Source organism: Sciurus vulgaris (assembly GCF_902686455.1).
Source record: "Sciurus vulgaris genome assembly, chromosome: 11".
NCBI classification, from domain to species: Eukaryota; Metazoa; Chordata; class Mammalia; order Rodentia; family Sciuridae; genus Sciurus; species Sciurus vulgaris.
The window spans coordinates 125,546,613-125,559,782 of NC_136472.1; the positions used below are offsets into that span (position 1 = coordinate 125,546,613).

General features: G+C 43.2%; 2 protein-coding genes across 6 annotated transcripts in view; one reads left to right on the forward strand and one right to left on the reverse strand.

The window, feature by feature from the left end:
- Positions 1 to 7,522, forward strand: part of TMEM45B (transmembrane protein 45B) — a 48,411-nt gene extending 40,889 nt beyond the window's left edge. For both annotated transcript variants that reach the window (XM_079104142.1, XM_079104143.1), the window contains exons 2-6: positions 355 to 551; positions 2,884 to 3,090; positions 4,357 to 4,541; positions 4,970 to 5,115; positions 5,971 to 7,522. In XM_079104142.1, the coding sequence (XP_078960268.1) occupies positions 371 to 551; positions 2,884 to 3,090; positions 4,357 to 4,541; positions 4,970 to 5,115; positions 5,971 to 6,085 (834 nt within the window). In that variant the 5' untranslated portion in view covers positions 355 to 370 and the 3' untranslated portion in view covers positions 6,086 to 7,522. The remainder of the gene's footprint in view (positions 1 to 354; positions 552 to 2,883; positions 3,091 to 4,356; positions 4,542 to 4,969; positions 5,116 to 5,970) is intronic.
- Positions 7,523 to 9,694: 2,172 nt separating this feature from the next.
- NFRKB (nuclear factor related to kappaB binding protein) overlaps positions 9,695 to 13,170 on the reverse strand; it is a 34,902-nt gene continuing 31,426 nt past the window's right edge. For 2 of the 4 annotated variants that reach the window (XM_079104120.1, XM_079104121.1), the window contains exons 24-26: positions 12,081 to 12,187; positions 10,832 to 10,967; positions 9,695 to 10,720 (exon numbers count right to left, since the gene is read on the reverse strand). In XM_079104120.1, coding sequence (XP_078960246.1) covers positions 10,595 to 10,720; positions 10,832 to 10,967; positions 12,081 to 12,187 — 369 coding nt within the window. In that variant the 3' untranslated portion in view covers positions 9,695 to 10,594. Of the gene's footprint in view, positions 10,968 to 12,080; positions 12,188 to 13,170 lie in introns of all 4 variants that reach the window. The other 2 variants (XM_079104122.1, XM_079104119.1) reach the window with 2 other exon arrangements.

Here is a 13,170-nt window from a genome sequence, read left to right on the forward strand (position 1 = left end):
ACTCTTTTTGGTATATAAAATGCTGATGCAGGTGGATATTTTTCTTTTTTACTTCCCTCCTGTGTTTACACTTAGGAAGGTTTCTCTAACCTGAGACCAATGAATATTTACCCATCCCCCACTGAAGTCTTTTTACTACAGTCTTAGGGTTAGTAATAATCTCTTCATCACATAACTCACCTTATGAACAAGGTTTCAGTAACAGAATATAATCTCTTATTTGATGAGAATGAGTTGACCTTCTTGATCTGGCTTATGATTTGGACTCCTCAGGCATATAATTTATTTCTTGCCAAAATACACATTTATATGTCTTCTTGAATGGTCATCTAACAGCTGTCCCCAATTTTTTAGGTGTCCTATAACGCTGATGGCTAACTTCAAAGGCCATGCTCTCCCAGGGAGCTTCTTCTTGATAGTTGGACTGTGGTGGTCAGTGAAGTACCCACTGAAGAACTTTCACCAGAAGGGAAAGAACAGCAGGCTCAACCATTACTACCAGCGTCTAGAGGTCATCGAGGCTGCTGTCAGAATTCTGTTTTCAGTCATTGGTAAGAGCAGGGTCGTTTGGTCAGGGGAATCTCCCCATCATACCCAGATGATTTAATCCATTTTCTGGACTCTAAAATAGATGTTTCACTGGCGGGACAATACAACAAGGATTTTCAAGTAGCCACTAGGCTGTTTTATCATAACACCGACTGGGTATATTGTTAATAGAGCTTTACATTGTACATAGACTATGAAAAACTACCAGATAAACTATACTCTTTGTCCTAAAAGGACACAGGTATAGGAGATTGTTGAAGCAAAAAGCATACTGTATGAAAAAGATGTAACACCAAAAAAAATTTAAAAAAAAGCAAAGAAATACATTAAAGCAGAGTAAACTTATGTACATGAAGTAAAAAGAACTAAATGGAGTTTATAGTTAGTCTAGGAAAAACCATTTTTCCCCCATTTGTCTTTCCCTCTAGAATCTTAGGGTAGTTAAACATTCAGCTGGTTGGCATGCCTTCCCTCCTGAAATCTCAAGCAACTATATGGAAGGGAAGTTTACACAGGGGGCTAATAAGGTAAGCAGAAAACCAGTCTGGAAAAAAAGCCAAAATAGTTCACAGGGATTTTCTTTTACTGTCTCATCCTGATCCTGACAAAGACCCACTCACTTTTATTCCTTGTCATCAGTTCACTACTGGCAATGCTCAAGGAAGGAGCCCTGACAACAGAAGTGTCCCTCCTCAGGATCAATCCTGCACTGCATGAAGTTAATTAGGGCTCTTGTTCCACAATTGTGCTTGGCCACTTGCCATCCTTGACCTAGTTTTCCAGGAGGGAAGGAAGCAAATAGCTTCCCTTGGAACAAGCAAAGCTCACCCAGCTGAGGTTTTATGTTCTCATTTCAGACGTCGGAGAGCTGTCTGGAGTTGAGAAATGACAGGGACCATAATGATTTACATGAAAGAGAGCCTCAATTTTGCCTAAATAAAACTAGAAAAATTGTACTTGGCATCTCAGCTGGGTGGAAGTGATACTTGTTCAATAACTATCTCTTGAGCTCCTACCATGTGTGGAAACTTCACTGTTCTGAATATTAGGTACACAACAAGGAACAAAACAGACTCCACTCACAAGGTTTCTATTCTGCTGTCACTGGCACTTTTCCTAGGTCATTTTCACCAATGAACCCTTATGAGTTCAGAAAGGGGCTGGTTTGAGAAACAAAGGTTTGGGGAACAGCATCCAGAATGTTGTTGTGGAGGATTCCCAGGCTTCCCCAAGAACATTTTGAGTACAGGCAAATCTTCTAAGGGTGGTAAGAGTACAAGGGACAGGAACTGAGACCTGCACTGGGTTACAGCTGCAAAAACTTCTGGCCTGGCTTGCTTCTTGGACAGTACGGCCAAAACAAATTGCAACACCTTCACCCTATCAGTGTGCTTAAACACAGGGCTGGAGGAGCCCACAGGTTGCAAAGTTTGCTTGATGCTGAGGACCCGTTCTTGAAGTCACCCCTACAGACACATGGGAGCTGCTGCCCTCCCTCAGGTATTTACAGGAATCCTCACCACAGTGTGTCTCTGCTTGGAGTCTAGTTCAGCCCGATTCTTTGGGGATACCTTTCACGGCTCACTTGGCAAGGGAGCCCAAAGATTAGTGATGAGCTGCATTCTTACTTAAGTGGTATGGCCTTGTATTCATCTCTGCTTCTGAACAAATTTCCTGGGGACCTGTATGTGGCTGCTTATCTTTCCCCACCCACAACTCCCTAAAAGGAGCAACAAAGGCCGGTTATCTACACAGATTACTTGGCCAATATCTTATTTCATACTGAAGGAGCAAAGGCCCAAGGTAGCAAAGCATGGGCCACCCTCACCCCCATGTAGACTTGATTCATGCCTTTTATGGTTTGGGTGTGAGGTGTCCCCCAAAAGCTCTTGTGTGAGACGATGCAAGAAAGTTCAAAGAAATGATCGGGGTGTAAGCCTTAACCCAATCAGTGAATTAATCCCCTGATGGTATTAACTGATTGGTAACTGGAGGAGGGAGGCACTGGGTGTGTGGCTTTGGGATATGTATTTTGTATCTGGAGAATGGAGTCTCTGCCTCCTGATCATGTGAGCTGATTTCCTCTGCCACACTCTTACACCATGATGTCCTGTCCCCACCTCAAGACCCAAGGAATGGAGCCTGCTATATGTGGATTGAGACCTCTGAAACCGTGAGCCCCTAAATAAACTTCTACTCCTCTACAGCTGTTGTTCGGGTCTGGCCGTTCGGTCAGCAGGGACAAAGCTAGCTAAAACGATGCCTTTGGGTGTTTATTATTTAAATTGTCTTGGAGCTACTCTTCTATTCACTTTCCACTCTCATTTCTGGCAGGGATCCTGGCAGAACAGTTTGTTCCTGATGGGCCCCACCTCCACCTCTACCAGGAAAACCACTGGATGAAGCTAATGAACTGGCAGCACTGCACCATGTACTTATTCTTTGCAGTCTCAGGAATCATTGACATGCTCACCTACCTTGTCTCCCACGTCCCCCTGGGGGTAGACAGATTGGTTTTGGCTGTGGCAGTATTCACTGAAGGTAACTTAGTAAAATGGATGGAGAAAAGGGAGAGTCAGACAAGTTGAATTTATGAGATCAGAACGTAAATGAGCAAAAATATTGCAAATATAAATTACCTTCCCCAGAAAGTCAAACCAGGACTTTCAAACTTTGAATAGGACTTCATCCTATGCTCTGGATGGTTCAATCACATATTCCATAAATCAGCTCATGAAAGCTTGAAGCTTGTAGACAGTTCTCAAAGGTTCTGGCTAACACTGCAGACCCTCCCTGCCTTCCTACTGCTACCAACCCTGCACTTAAACGTGTGCACACTCCTTCGCATGGGCACACATGTGCACATACACTCACATACATACAAAATGCTCAGGGCTGACTGCCACTGTACATGGGGTAAATCCTTTTGGTTAAGGAAGACATATCATACCCCACTCCACCACTTGGGGTGTTATTACATTGGCCTCCACTACAAGTCTCAAGAAACCCACTGTATTAGTCAACTTTCTATCACTATTATTAAACACCGGACATAAGCTACTTAATGAAGAGAGGTTTATCTGGCTCATAGTTTTGAAAGTTCAAGTCCAAGACTGAACAGCTCTGTCTGTCCTCAAATCGTGAAGACTGCATATCAAGGCAAGAGCACATGTAAGAGCAAAATGGTCACATTTTGAACCAGGAGCTAAGAGAATGAGAGATTGGGTTTCTCCTTGAAAAGAGACCTAAAAACCTCCCACTAGACCCCACCTCCTAAAGATCCACAGCTACTCCTAATACCAGCACCTGGGAGCCAAGCCTTTACATTTTGACCTTTGGGAGACACTCAAACCATGGCACCCACCCAGCTGCTCAAAGATGAGGGGTGGAATTCCAATATACCTCACATTAACTGAAGCATGAAGAAAGCATTTTGTAATCTAATCACTTCTACCTCAGCAGAGTTGAAACAGAAGGTTGAAGGAGGGCAAAACTGAATTTCAAGTATACATATACACAACTTGTTACAAAGCAGCACCATGTATCTATCACCTATTCATTCTGTATGGAACCTTACCTTGGATTCTGTAGATTGATTTTTTTAAGAATACATCCTTCTTGATACTCTTACTATACCTATGAAATAAACTTAATCTGCACCCATTTGTTGCCCTGGAACACTTCCTAAATGAAGATTCTAGCTTTGAGACAGATCTAGGAGGAAATTCCAATAACAGGAAAAGCCCAGGGTAAATTCTGAAGTATTAACAAGCAAGTCTCTGATAGCTGTCATTTGGTTCCTGGCAGGTTTTCTCTTCTACTACCATGTTCATAACCGACCTCCACTGGACCAGCACATCCACTCACTCCTGCTGTATGCTTTGTTTGGAGGGAGTATCAGTATCTCCCTAGAGGTGATCTTTCGGGACAATATTGTGCTGGAACTTTTCCGAACCAGTCTGGTTATCCTTCAGGGAACTTGGTTCTGGCAGGTGATTATTCACACCAACACTCTTCATATGCTGAGTCTGGATTGAGGAGACCCCTCAAGCACGCCCAAGAGAAATCCTGAAGGCAAAACATTGTCTGAAAATGCAGCACACACACCCCCAACCCCCGCACAGCAATGGTTCAAATGTTTCCTTTCTCCCCAGGCCCACACCATGACCTATGTAATTTTCCTATTAATATTCTGCTGCTGCATTAACCTGTGGAACACACATGGCAAGCCTTCCCCAGTGCAGGCACCGGTACCTTGTATAGGGTCCAACTTCCTAACTTTCTCACAAGTAACATTCCTGTGTGAAAAGGCCTGAGGTAGTGGGGAGCTTGAGTCAACCTGATGGCCACTGGAGAAGGCTGTGTTGCTTCTCAGGACAACTAACCAAAAGACCAATTTCTTCTTCATCTAACCCAACAGATTGGGTTTGTGCTATTCCCGCCTTTTGGAACACCTGAATGGGACCAGAAAGACGAGACCAACATCATGTTCATCACCATGTGCTTCTGCTGGCACTACTTGGTTGCCCTCTGCATTGTGGCCATCAACTACTCTCTTGTTTACTGGTATGTTTTGAGAGAATAAAACTTTTGTCAAGTGCTAATCACAGTAACCCAACAGACCAAAGTCTCACATGTAGTTCTGCTAGATATTAAGGCTATAGTACAATGGGGAAAACTCTAAAGTAGAGACCACTATTGGGTTGTAGACCCTGCTGTTACAGTTCATCTAGGACCCATCACTAATTTCTGGACTTGCTTTGCCTATTCCCAGAAATGTTACGACTATCAAAACATATGCCAAGGCAGAAAGTACTCTCTAGAGTGCTTCTTAGCAGTACACAGACTACAACTTCCTGTCACTGTGTCACAGGCATAGCAAACTCTCAAAACTGTATCACCCCACTTTGCTCCATAGCTTTATGATGAACTGTTAATTTTTTACAGATGGGGAAATCAAAGTTTCAAAACACTGAGTAACTTTATCAAGGTCATCCAATCAGTAAATGTCAGTGCTGTGCAGTGCAAAGGTGACTTATAGCATATGGTTTTACAGTTCTATTGTTGTAGCTGCCCCTCCTTTTTTCCTAGGTGCTTATTTCCCTAGACCCAAAGCAAACACACTACACCCAGAAGAGTCCACACAGACCAAACAGAAGGGAATTATAGTCATGGTCACCATCAGTCTACTCCCTGGTCAGTGAAACCGCAAACTGGACAGCAGACCCGAAATGTCAATTATGACATTTCAGTGATCCCGAGTATTGCCTGAGATGTCAAACATGTAGACACATAATCACACTATTTAATAGAGATGTGAAGAAAATGCATTAAGAACCAATAGGTGCTTTCACATCTTCGAATGAGGAAGGAGATTTTTTTGCCTAATCTGATTGGACCTCACTGGTTTTTCTATTACAGCCTTCTGACACGGATAAAGGAACGTGGAGGAGAAATCATTGGGATTCAGACACTGAAGTCCAATCACACTTACCAGACTGCACTTTTGAGTGGCTCGGATGAGGAACGAGATTAGGCTGTGGGGTCATGGGAGACCTCCCATCCCTTTGAGTCCTAAGGGGTGAATGTAGCTTATCTCCTCATTTTGAGGCTTACCTTGGTCTTCTCCTAAGGCTCCATACATTTGTACCTCCTCATTTAATACAAGGCTGGAGGCTCTAGTAAAGGAAATGAAGCCTCTGGTGTTTTGTGTATCTTGTTGTTTGGATTTTTAAACATAAATTAACTTAGTTGTGTTAGTGTAATATCCTTCATAAAGAGAAATGAAGTAAGAGCTGTAAGAAACAAGCCTGTGCACCTGTGGAGAGAAATCCGAGACTGAAAACCTGAAACAGGAAGTGACCTTGTAAATGAAATAGAGTCCAGTAGGACAGCACACTTTTGATAACTTGCTGCTTTTCCTTCAAGAAAACAGGTACTTTCTTACCAGAAAAACATCAGGACATATGTGAATGACAGTGCCTTTACTTTAGAGCTACAATTCTAACTTGTATTTTGTTTTTTTTAAGTAAAGCAATTTACAAGCTTTGGTATTTTAAATATTACTTGTAAAAACATTTTCTAACTAATCTACAGCACTGCAATGCCACTGTTGATAAGGGACAAAATTGGGCCAAAGATATATATACAAAATATATGTATTTTAAATCAGGAAGCTAGTTAGTGGCCCAGCCAAGGGTGTGGAACTCAGCTTTCTGACTCCTAAAGTCACCCAAAACAGGGTGCCAAAAGGAAATCTGAACAGTGAGGTACAGAGAAAAACATCAGGTTACGGAAGGCCTTGAATTTCAAAAGCAAAAGACATGAATTGCGAATTAGTAATTTAAAATCATGATATTATAGTCTTGGTTCCAGATCTGTTTTGTCTTTTAAACTTCTTTCAACAGGTATTTATTAACGTCCAGTTTGCACCAGCTCTGAAATGGTTGTCAGAAGTAATGAAATATGTTTCCAGCAAGGAGCTGACAGTCTAGTGTTAGGGGGAGACAGTGCAGGCAGTTACACAGCGTGGTGGTGCTTTCAGGGTAAGTACAGACCATGACGACAGAGGAAGCAAGAGAGGAGTTCCTACAGGAAGTTTGCCCTACAGACAGCTCGCTCCACGTACAGAAAACAATACGTGCAGAGGCAGTGAAAAGCAGGGAAGAAATTTGATAATTAAACATATGAAGTTCTACAGGCAGATAAAAGTGGGCTATCACAAAGCTGAAGGGTCTTAGAGACCACCTACCATCTTTTGTTGGTACAGCACTTTCTGGACGAGATGCATGCACTCATTTGGTTCTCACAACTGTCTTTCAAAGTTGAAGTCACAGCTTAGGGATTAAAAATGAGCTACTAAAAACAATGATTAAGTTACTAGAGAACTGGATCCCCTTTTACCATCCACCTTGGTCTTGCCAGCTGAATGGGAACTGAACCATTCATTCAACAGTGCCAGGCACAGTGGTGCAGGCCTGTAATCCCAGCAGCTCAGGAGGCTAAGGCAGAAGGATCACAAGTTTGAGGCCAGCCTCAGCAACTTAGTGAGGCCCTAAGCAATCCTGTGTCAGAATAAATATATAAAAGAGGGCTAGGGATGTGGCTCAGTGGTAATTACCTCTAGGGTCAATTTCTAGTACCAAAAAAATAAAAAAGTACTGAAGGACTCATTATTAGCAATTAACATAAAATAGATACTTTCTATGGGGACTGGAGGTAGGAAGAGGAACCTAGTTTGTTTTATTTTCACAGGAAAGATATACATTTGAGATTTTTTTTTTTTTAAGGGGTAGACTAAGAAATATAATACTCCCTAGAGTGAGGGATTGAGGTGTGAAGATCAGATATGATATAAAAATTTATTTTGGGGCTGTGGTTGTGGCTCAGTGTAGAGCACTTGCCTAGCATGTGTGAGGCACTGGGTTCAATTATCAGCACCACATATACATAAATGAGTAAAACAGAGGTCTATCAACATCTAAAAAAATTTTTTTTTAAAATTATTTTGCTGCATGTCATGCATCATGGTTTGAGGTACCTTAATGGAAGTGATCAACCCTGGCATAAATGTTCTTAGATGTGATATTGAAGTCCAAATGGACCATGTTGCTGTCCCTCAAATCCTCTCTTGGATATGCTGTCTGAATAATTTTACCAACCTCTGCCAACCAGCTCAATGGCTGTTTTAAGAACTGTTCCCACCACAGCTGCCCCATTACCTGGAGCCCTAAAGCCTACATTTGAAGAAAGCATGTGTGGTACAAATACTGGTGCTCTCACCAAGAACAACTCCCACAGGAGTTTCCCATTCTGTGCTATTCCACCGTGGGATCAGGTAGTGCCAAAATTAAATTTCTCAGGGAGTCAACCCACTCTGACACCCTGAAACAGGCCTGCATTTCACATCCCTGCTCTCTAAAACACACGTCTGCAACACAAAGCAGCTAGGTAACTTCGGTAGATTAACACGTAGGGTAGGGCTGAGGCTGAATGCCACAGCTACTTTTATGGCATCATTTGTTAAGTAAATTCAGGTTTGTTCTTAACCAGCAGTAAACATCTGAGACAGAATATTTCAAATTTCTATCTTTTTCTCTTTTGTGTCACATGCCACATGGCTTTCTATGTGAAAAGTGACTCATGGAAATAACGATGCTCTATATTATAAAACACAAATGAACCCTCCTTTACTCAGGTAAAGCATCCTGTTGTTCTCTCCATGTAGTCCCTACCTCTTATCATTTCCAGTCATATTTCTGTGCCAGTACTCCACACACCCATCAAGAACTCTATCTTACCTCTGTCTCCTCAGCCCTCTGTGTAATTTAAAGTTCCCACTTCCAACTCTGATTGTTCCCAAGGCTCAGCATGATATATCCTAGCCATCCTCCCCTTAAGAATGCAGCAGAGAAGGAATCTTAGATCAGAAGTCTAAGTTTTCACCTTGGTTCTGTTTGTCTTCAGCTCACACTCATCTTCTCAGCTAAAAGGAGGATGATACACCTATTATACAGAACTACTATATGAAATTGTAAAACCACTGGGTAACCAACAAGTCACTCTAACTTTTTGTGCTCCTCAGCACCTTGCCTAATGCCCACCTGCAACATAGCTACCCTCTAAACCAGGCCATTTCCATTCTGTCCTCCAGTTCTATTTCCCCACCCAGATCCCATATAAGACTATCACAACAGTCCACAGGTTCAAGATAAATTTCTTAATAATATGAATAACTTCCAAGAGAGATAGGGAAGCCTTATCACTGTGAAAAAGCATTCCTATTGACCCCTGTCCCATGACAGGAGAGGTATATGTTGGTAATGACCAGTGCCTTAAGTACTTAGGACATTTTAAAACATTATTCTGAGTTCCACCTATAGCTGATGATGGCTGAGGACTGCAATAGTCAGGAATACATGACTTCAAATCCAGACTAATCTCTTCTGAAGTTGGTAAAGCAAGGTAGTGCCCAACCTTGCACACTGCCAACTCTCCACCTGCCATCCTTCCTGCCTGCCAGAGATCAACATACTTTTTCTTAAAGGGCTATAAAAGAAACACTTGAGGCCATAGTCTCTATGACATCTACTCAATGCTGCCTGCTAACATGAAAGCAGCCACAGATAATACATAAACAAATGGGTGTGGGCTGTGTTCCAATAAAACTTTATTTACAAAAACTGGTGGTTGGGTCCAAGGGCCTGGGGTTTATGACTCCAGCTCTAGAACAAAACAGAACGCAGAATCTCTCAACTGCAACAAAGTTGGTGTTGTAAAACAAGCACATCTGTGTCATTGTCCTACTCTGCCCACTGGCTCTGGACTTCCATATGAACAGACTTGACAAGGACAGATGGGCAGACGAAGGTATGGACCACAATCAAGATCCCAACAAAGAGGTGATGCCGGAACAATTACATTTTGAGGAATCCACACTACCTAACTTCTATGTTTCTTCCCATTTTACAGACTCTCAACTACTATACAGTTATCAAATCAACCACCAACTGGCTAGGATTCTCTCATTCTGGTCAAAAGAACAAGTGGTCATTTTAGAGGGGGGCTAAAGCCCATATTTCTATTTGACAAAGATGTGCAATAGGATTTTTAAAAAAATAAGTTACACAAAATTTTCAGAACACAAAACTCATATCTAGATCACAAGTCACAAAGAAAACCAAAAACTAAAAAATACAACCCTTAGAACAAGGCTTACACACTGCCTGCCCACTCTAACTAATAAGCCTTCCCTGGGCATCCTACTCTCAGGAGAGAACTTTGGCTTGAATGATGGAACCGTGACCTTCCACAACTCTAACAGAATCTTCTCCTGGATTGGTTAGAGCAGACTCAGGAACCTGGAGGAAGCCATTCTCAGGGCTCCATTGTGGCGTGTGGCAGCAGAATCGAAGCCGTTGCTATCATCCCCCACTGGCATGCCTTCAACAGACAAGCCTGGAGGAATAATGTAACCTCCCTGCTCCCTTCCTCTGAGCCAGGGCAGACCACAAGTGGTCCTTTATGGAAGCCACCTCTATTACAATCACTGCTGTTCAGGTGCCTGTTTAGGAGATGGAGCTGTGGTCACAACAACAGTGGAGACTGCTTTGGAGGAACCAGAAGCTGTGCCTTGCTGGAGATGGGATGCGGGGACAGTCTGGATGCGCACCTGTTTGCAAAGAGAAGGTACGGTCAGTGGACTACAAGTAGGTGCATTGGTTAAGAACAGCAAAGGAAACAGAAAAGTCTGATGTGGCCAAGAGTCTGCCTTGGACCTTACCTGTGTGGCCTGACCTTGTTGCTGAAGTTGCTGCAACTGCTGGGCAGTGAGGAAACTAACAGGCTTATTGCCAGCAATGAGCTTAGTACCTGCTGGCATGGTGGTGAGGATGATATTGCGGCCCAACCCACTCAGGCTGTGGAGGGAAAGCAGGAGTAAGGTATGACCATATTACGGGATAGTCTCTCTGGCCCAGATTTAGGCCATGCATTGAAGGACAACAGGGAGGTCTGGTGCTCAGTGAAAACTCCAGCATTCTGGATTCACCTGGACACAAGCTGCTAAGACCACTCTTCTTTCAGTTTCTATGCTTTCCAAGGAAGAAAAGGGCAAGCACAGAAAGCCCTAGCACTCTGGATAAAATGATCCTAGACTCTACACCCTAACTAGGAGGAAGATAGGACCCACAAGGGTTGGTGCTCCTGGCAAAAAACCCTCCTGAGCCAGGTGCAATGTTGTGTACCCATAGTCCCAGCTACTCAGGAGGCTGAGACAGGGATCGCATGAACCCAGAGTTCAGGGCCAGCCCGGACAACACAGCAAGACCTGAACTTTTAAAACAAGAAAATGGGCCAGGCACGGTTGTAAATGCCTGTAATCCCAGAAGCTCAAAAGACTGAGGCAGGAGGACTACAGGTTCAAAGCCAGAGTTGGCAACTTAGCTAGGCTATAAGCAACCTAGTGAGACCCTGCCTCAAAATAAAAAATAAAAAGGGCTGGAGATGTGGCTCAGTGGTAAAACACCCCAGGGTTCAATCCCTGGTACCAAAAAAAAAAAAGGAAATAGGAAAAAGAAAATAAAGCCCTCCCCCAAACAGCCGTATTACACACGCTGGTGTGACAATGGTAGACTGATTTCATCCTGCCCTTTATCCTTTTAAGTCAGGACCACAGGAAGTCGTCATTCTCTGAACTGTCCTGGGTTCAGAGCTCAATGTCAAAGGCAGGCTCCTCACACTCCCTTTCTACCACTTAGTACATTAGTTTTCTTTTATTATTATTATTCCTCTCCCCATTCTGCATTCTAGGTTTGGAGACAGCACAGATTTTTGTCTATTTTATTTACAGCACCTAAAACAGTATTAGATGTTCAATAAATATTGATGAGCACGGAAAAGAAGAGGCATTGGCAATGGCAGGGGGGCACAGAAATACAAAATTGCTGTTCCATTCTGTGTCAAGGGCTGACACTTACATGCTGCCCCCACCTCCACCCCAGAGTTTGCTCCTTCACTACAAAATGACTCACTTGGCTCCAAGGTTGCCTTTGATGATAGGGGCTGTGACCACACTTTTGCCCTTCATTGGTTGGCTAATCACAGAGAGTGGAACTGTGATCCGCGTAGGCAGCTTCCCCTGCAGAGAAAAAGGAATCAGTTTTTGAGGAATAGGAGGTAAGGAAGACCACAAGTGTCACTATAGGGAACAAGAAACGAGGAGCAAGCACTGCAGATACTTTCATTTCCTATTTCTACCATGATCCAAATATTCCTGAGGTCTGGGCCCAGGCGGCCCTAACATAAAAGGTTTCACACTGGTAGTAAGATGTCACCTGGTCTGTTATCATATTAGCACCTTCTTTGGTGGGGATAAAACCTTTACCTGAACTACAAAGGAAAGTGTGTGTTCACTCACCATGGTCCTAAGTTCTGAGCCCCTAGGAGGGGGGTCTTATGCATCTCAGTATCCCCCAACACATGGTGCAGCGCTGGGCACACAGTAACTATGTGGTGGAACAAACATGAGGAAGGACAGAGAAGCCCAAGAGTTAATAAAGAAAGGGCACAGCTACCCGCTCACTGCAATGCAGGCTCACTGAGGGGGAACGAACAGCCAGGAATGCAGGATGAAGAACAAGTCACATTTTCCAAGTGCCTTCTGTTTCTCCAAGATAAGAGAGGTCAGTTAGGGGACACCAATAATAAACTCAACCAAGTGAAAAGTTCACTAAAGCTAGTAAGTCACAAGAAGAACCCAGATGAATAAAAGGGTAAAGACTAATATCTTAGGGGCTTTGGGAGAGATATAATGATCACCAGTTCCCATGCATGAGAACAATAAAATTTCTAATGCATGGTTTCTAATGTATGGTTAATAATACAATTTGTTTTGGGCAGTGCTGGGGATGGAACCCAAGGCCTCATGTACATCCCTCTGAGCTATACCCCCAGCCAAGTAATACAATTTCTATGTAGTAAAACCTTAGGTAAATTAAATCTTAGCTTTTAAAAAAATTCAAGAGGGGTGGCTGAGCCAGGTGTGGTGGTGCACACCTGTAATCCCAGCAACTCCAGAGGCTGAAGCAGGAAGATCCCAGGTTCAAGGCCAGCCTGGGCAAC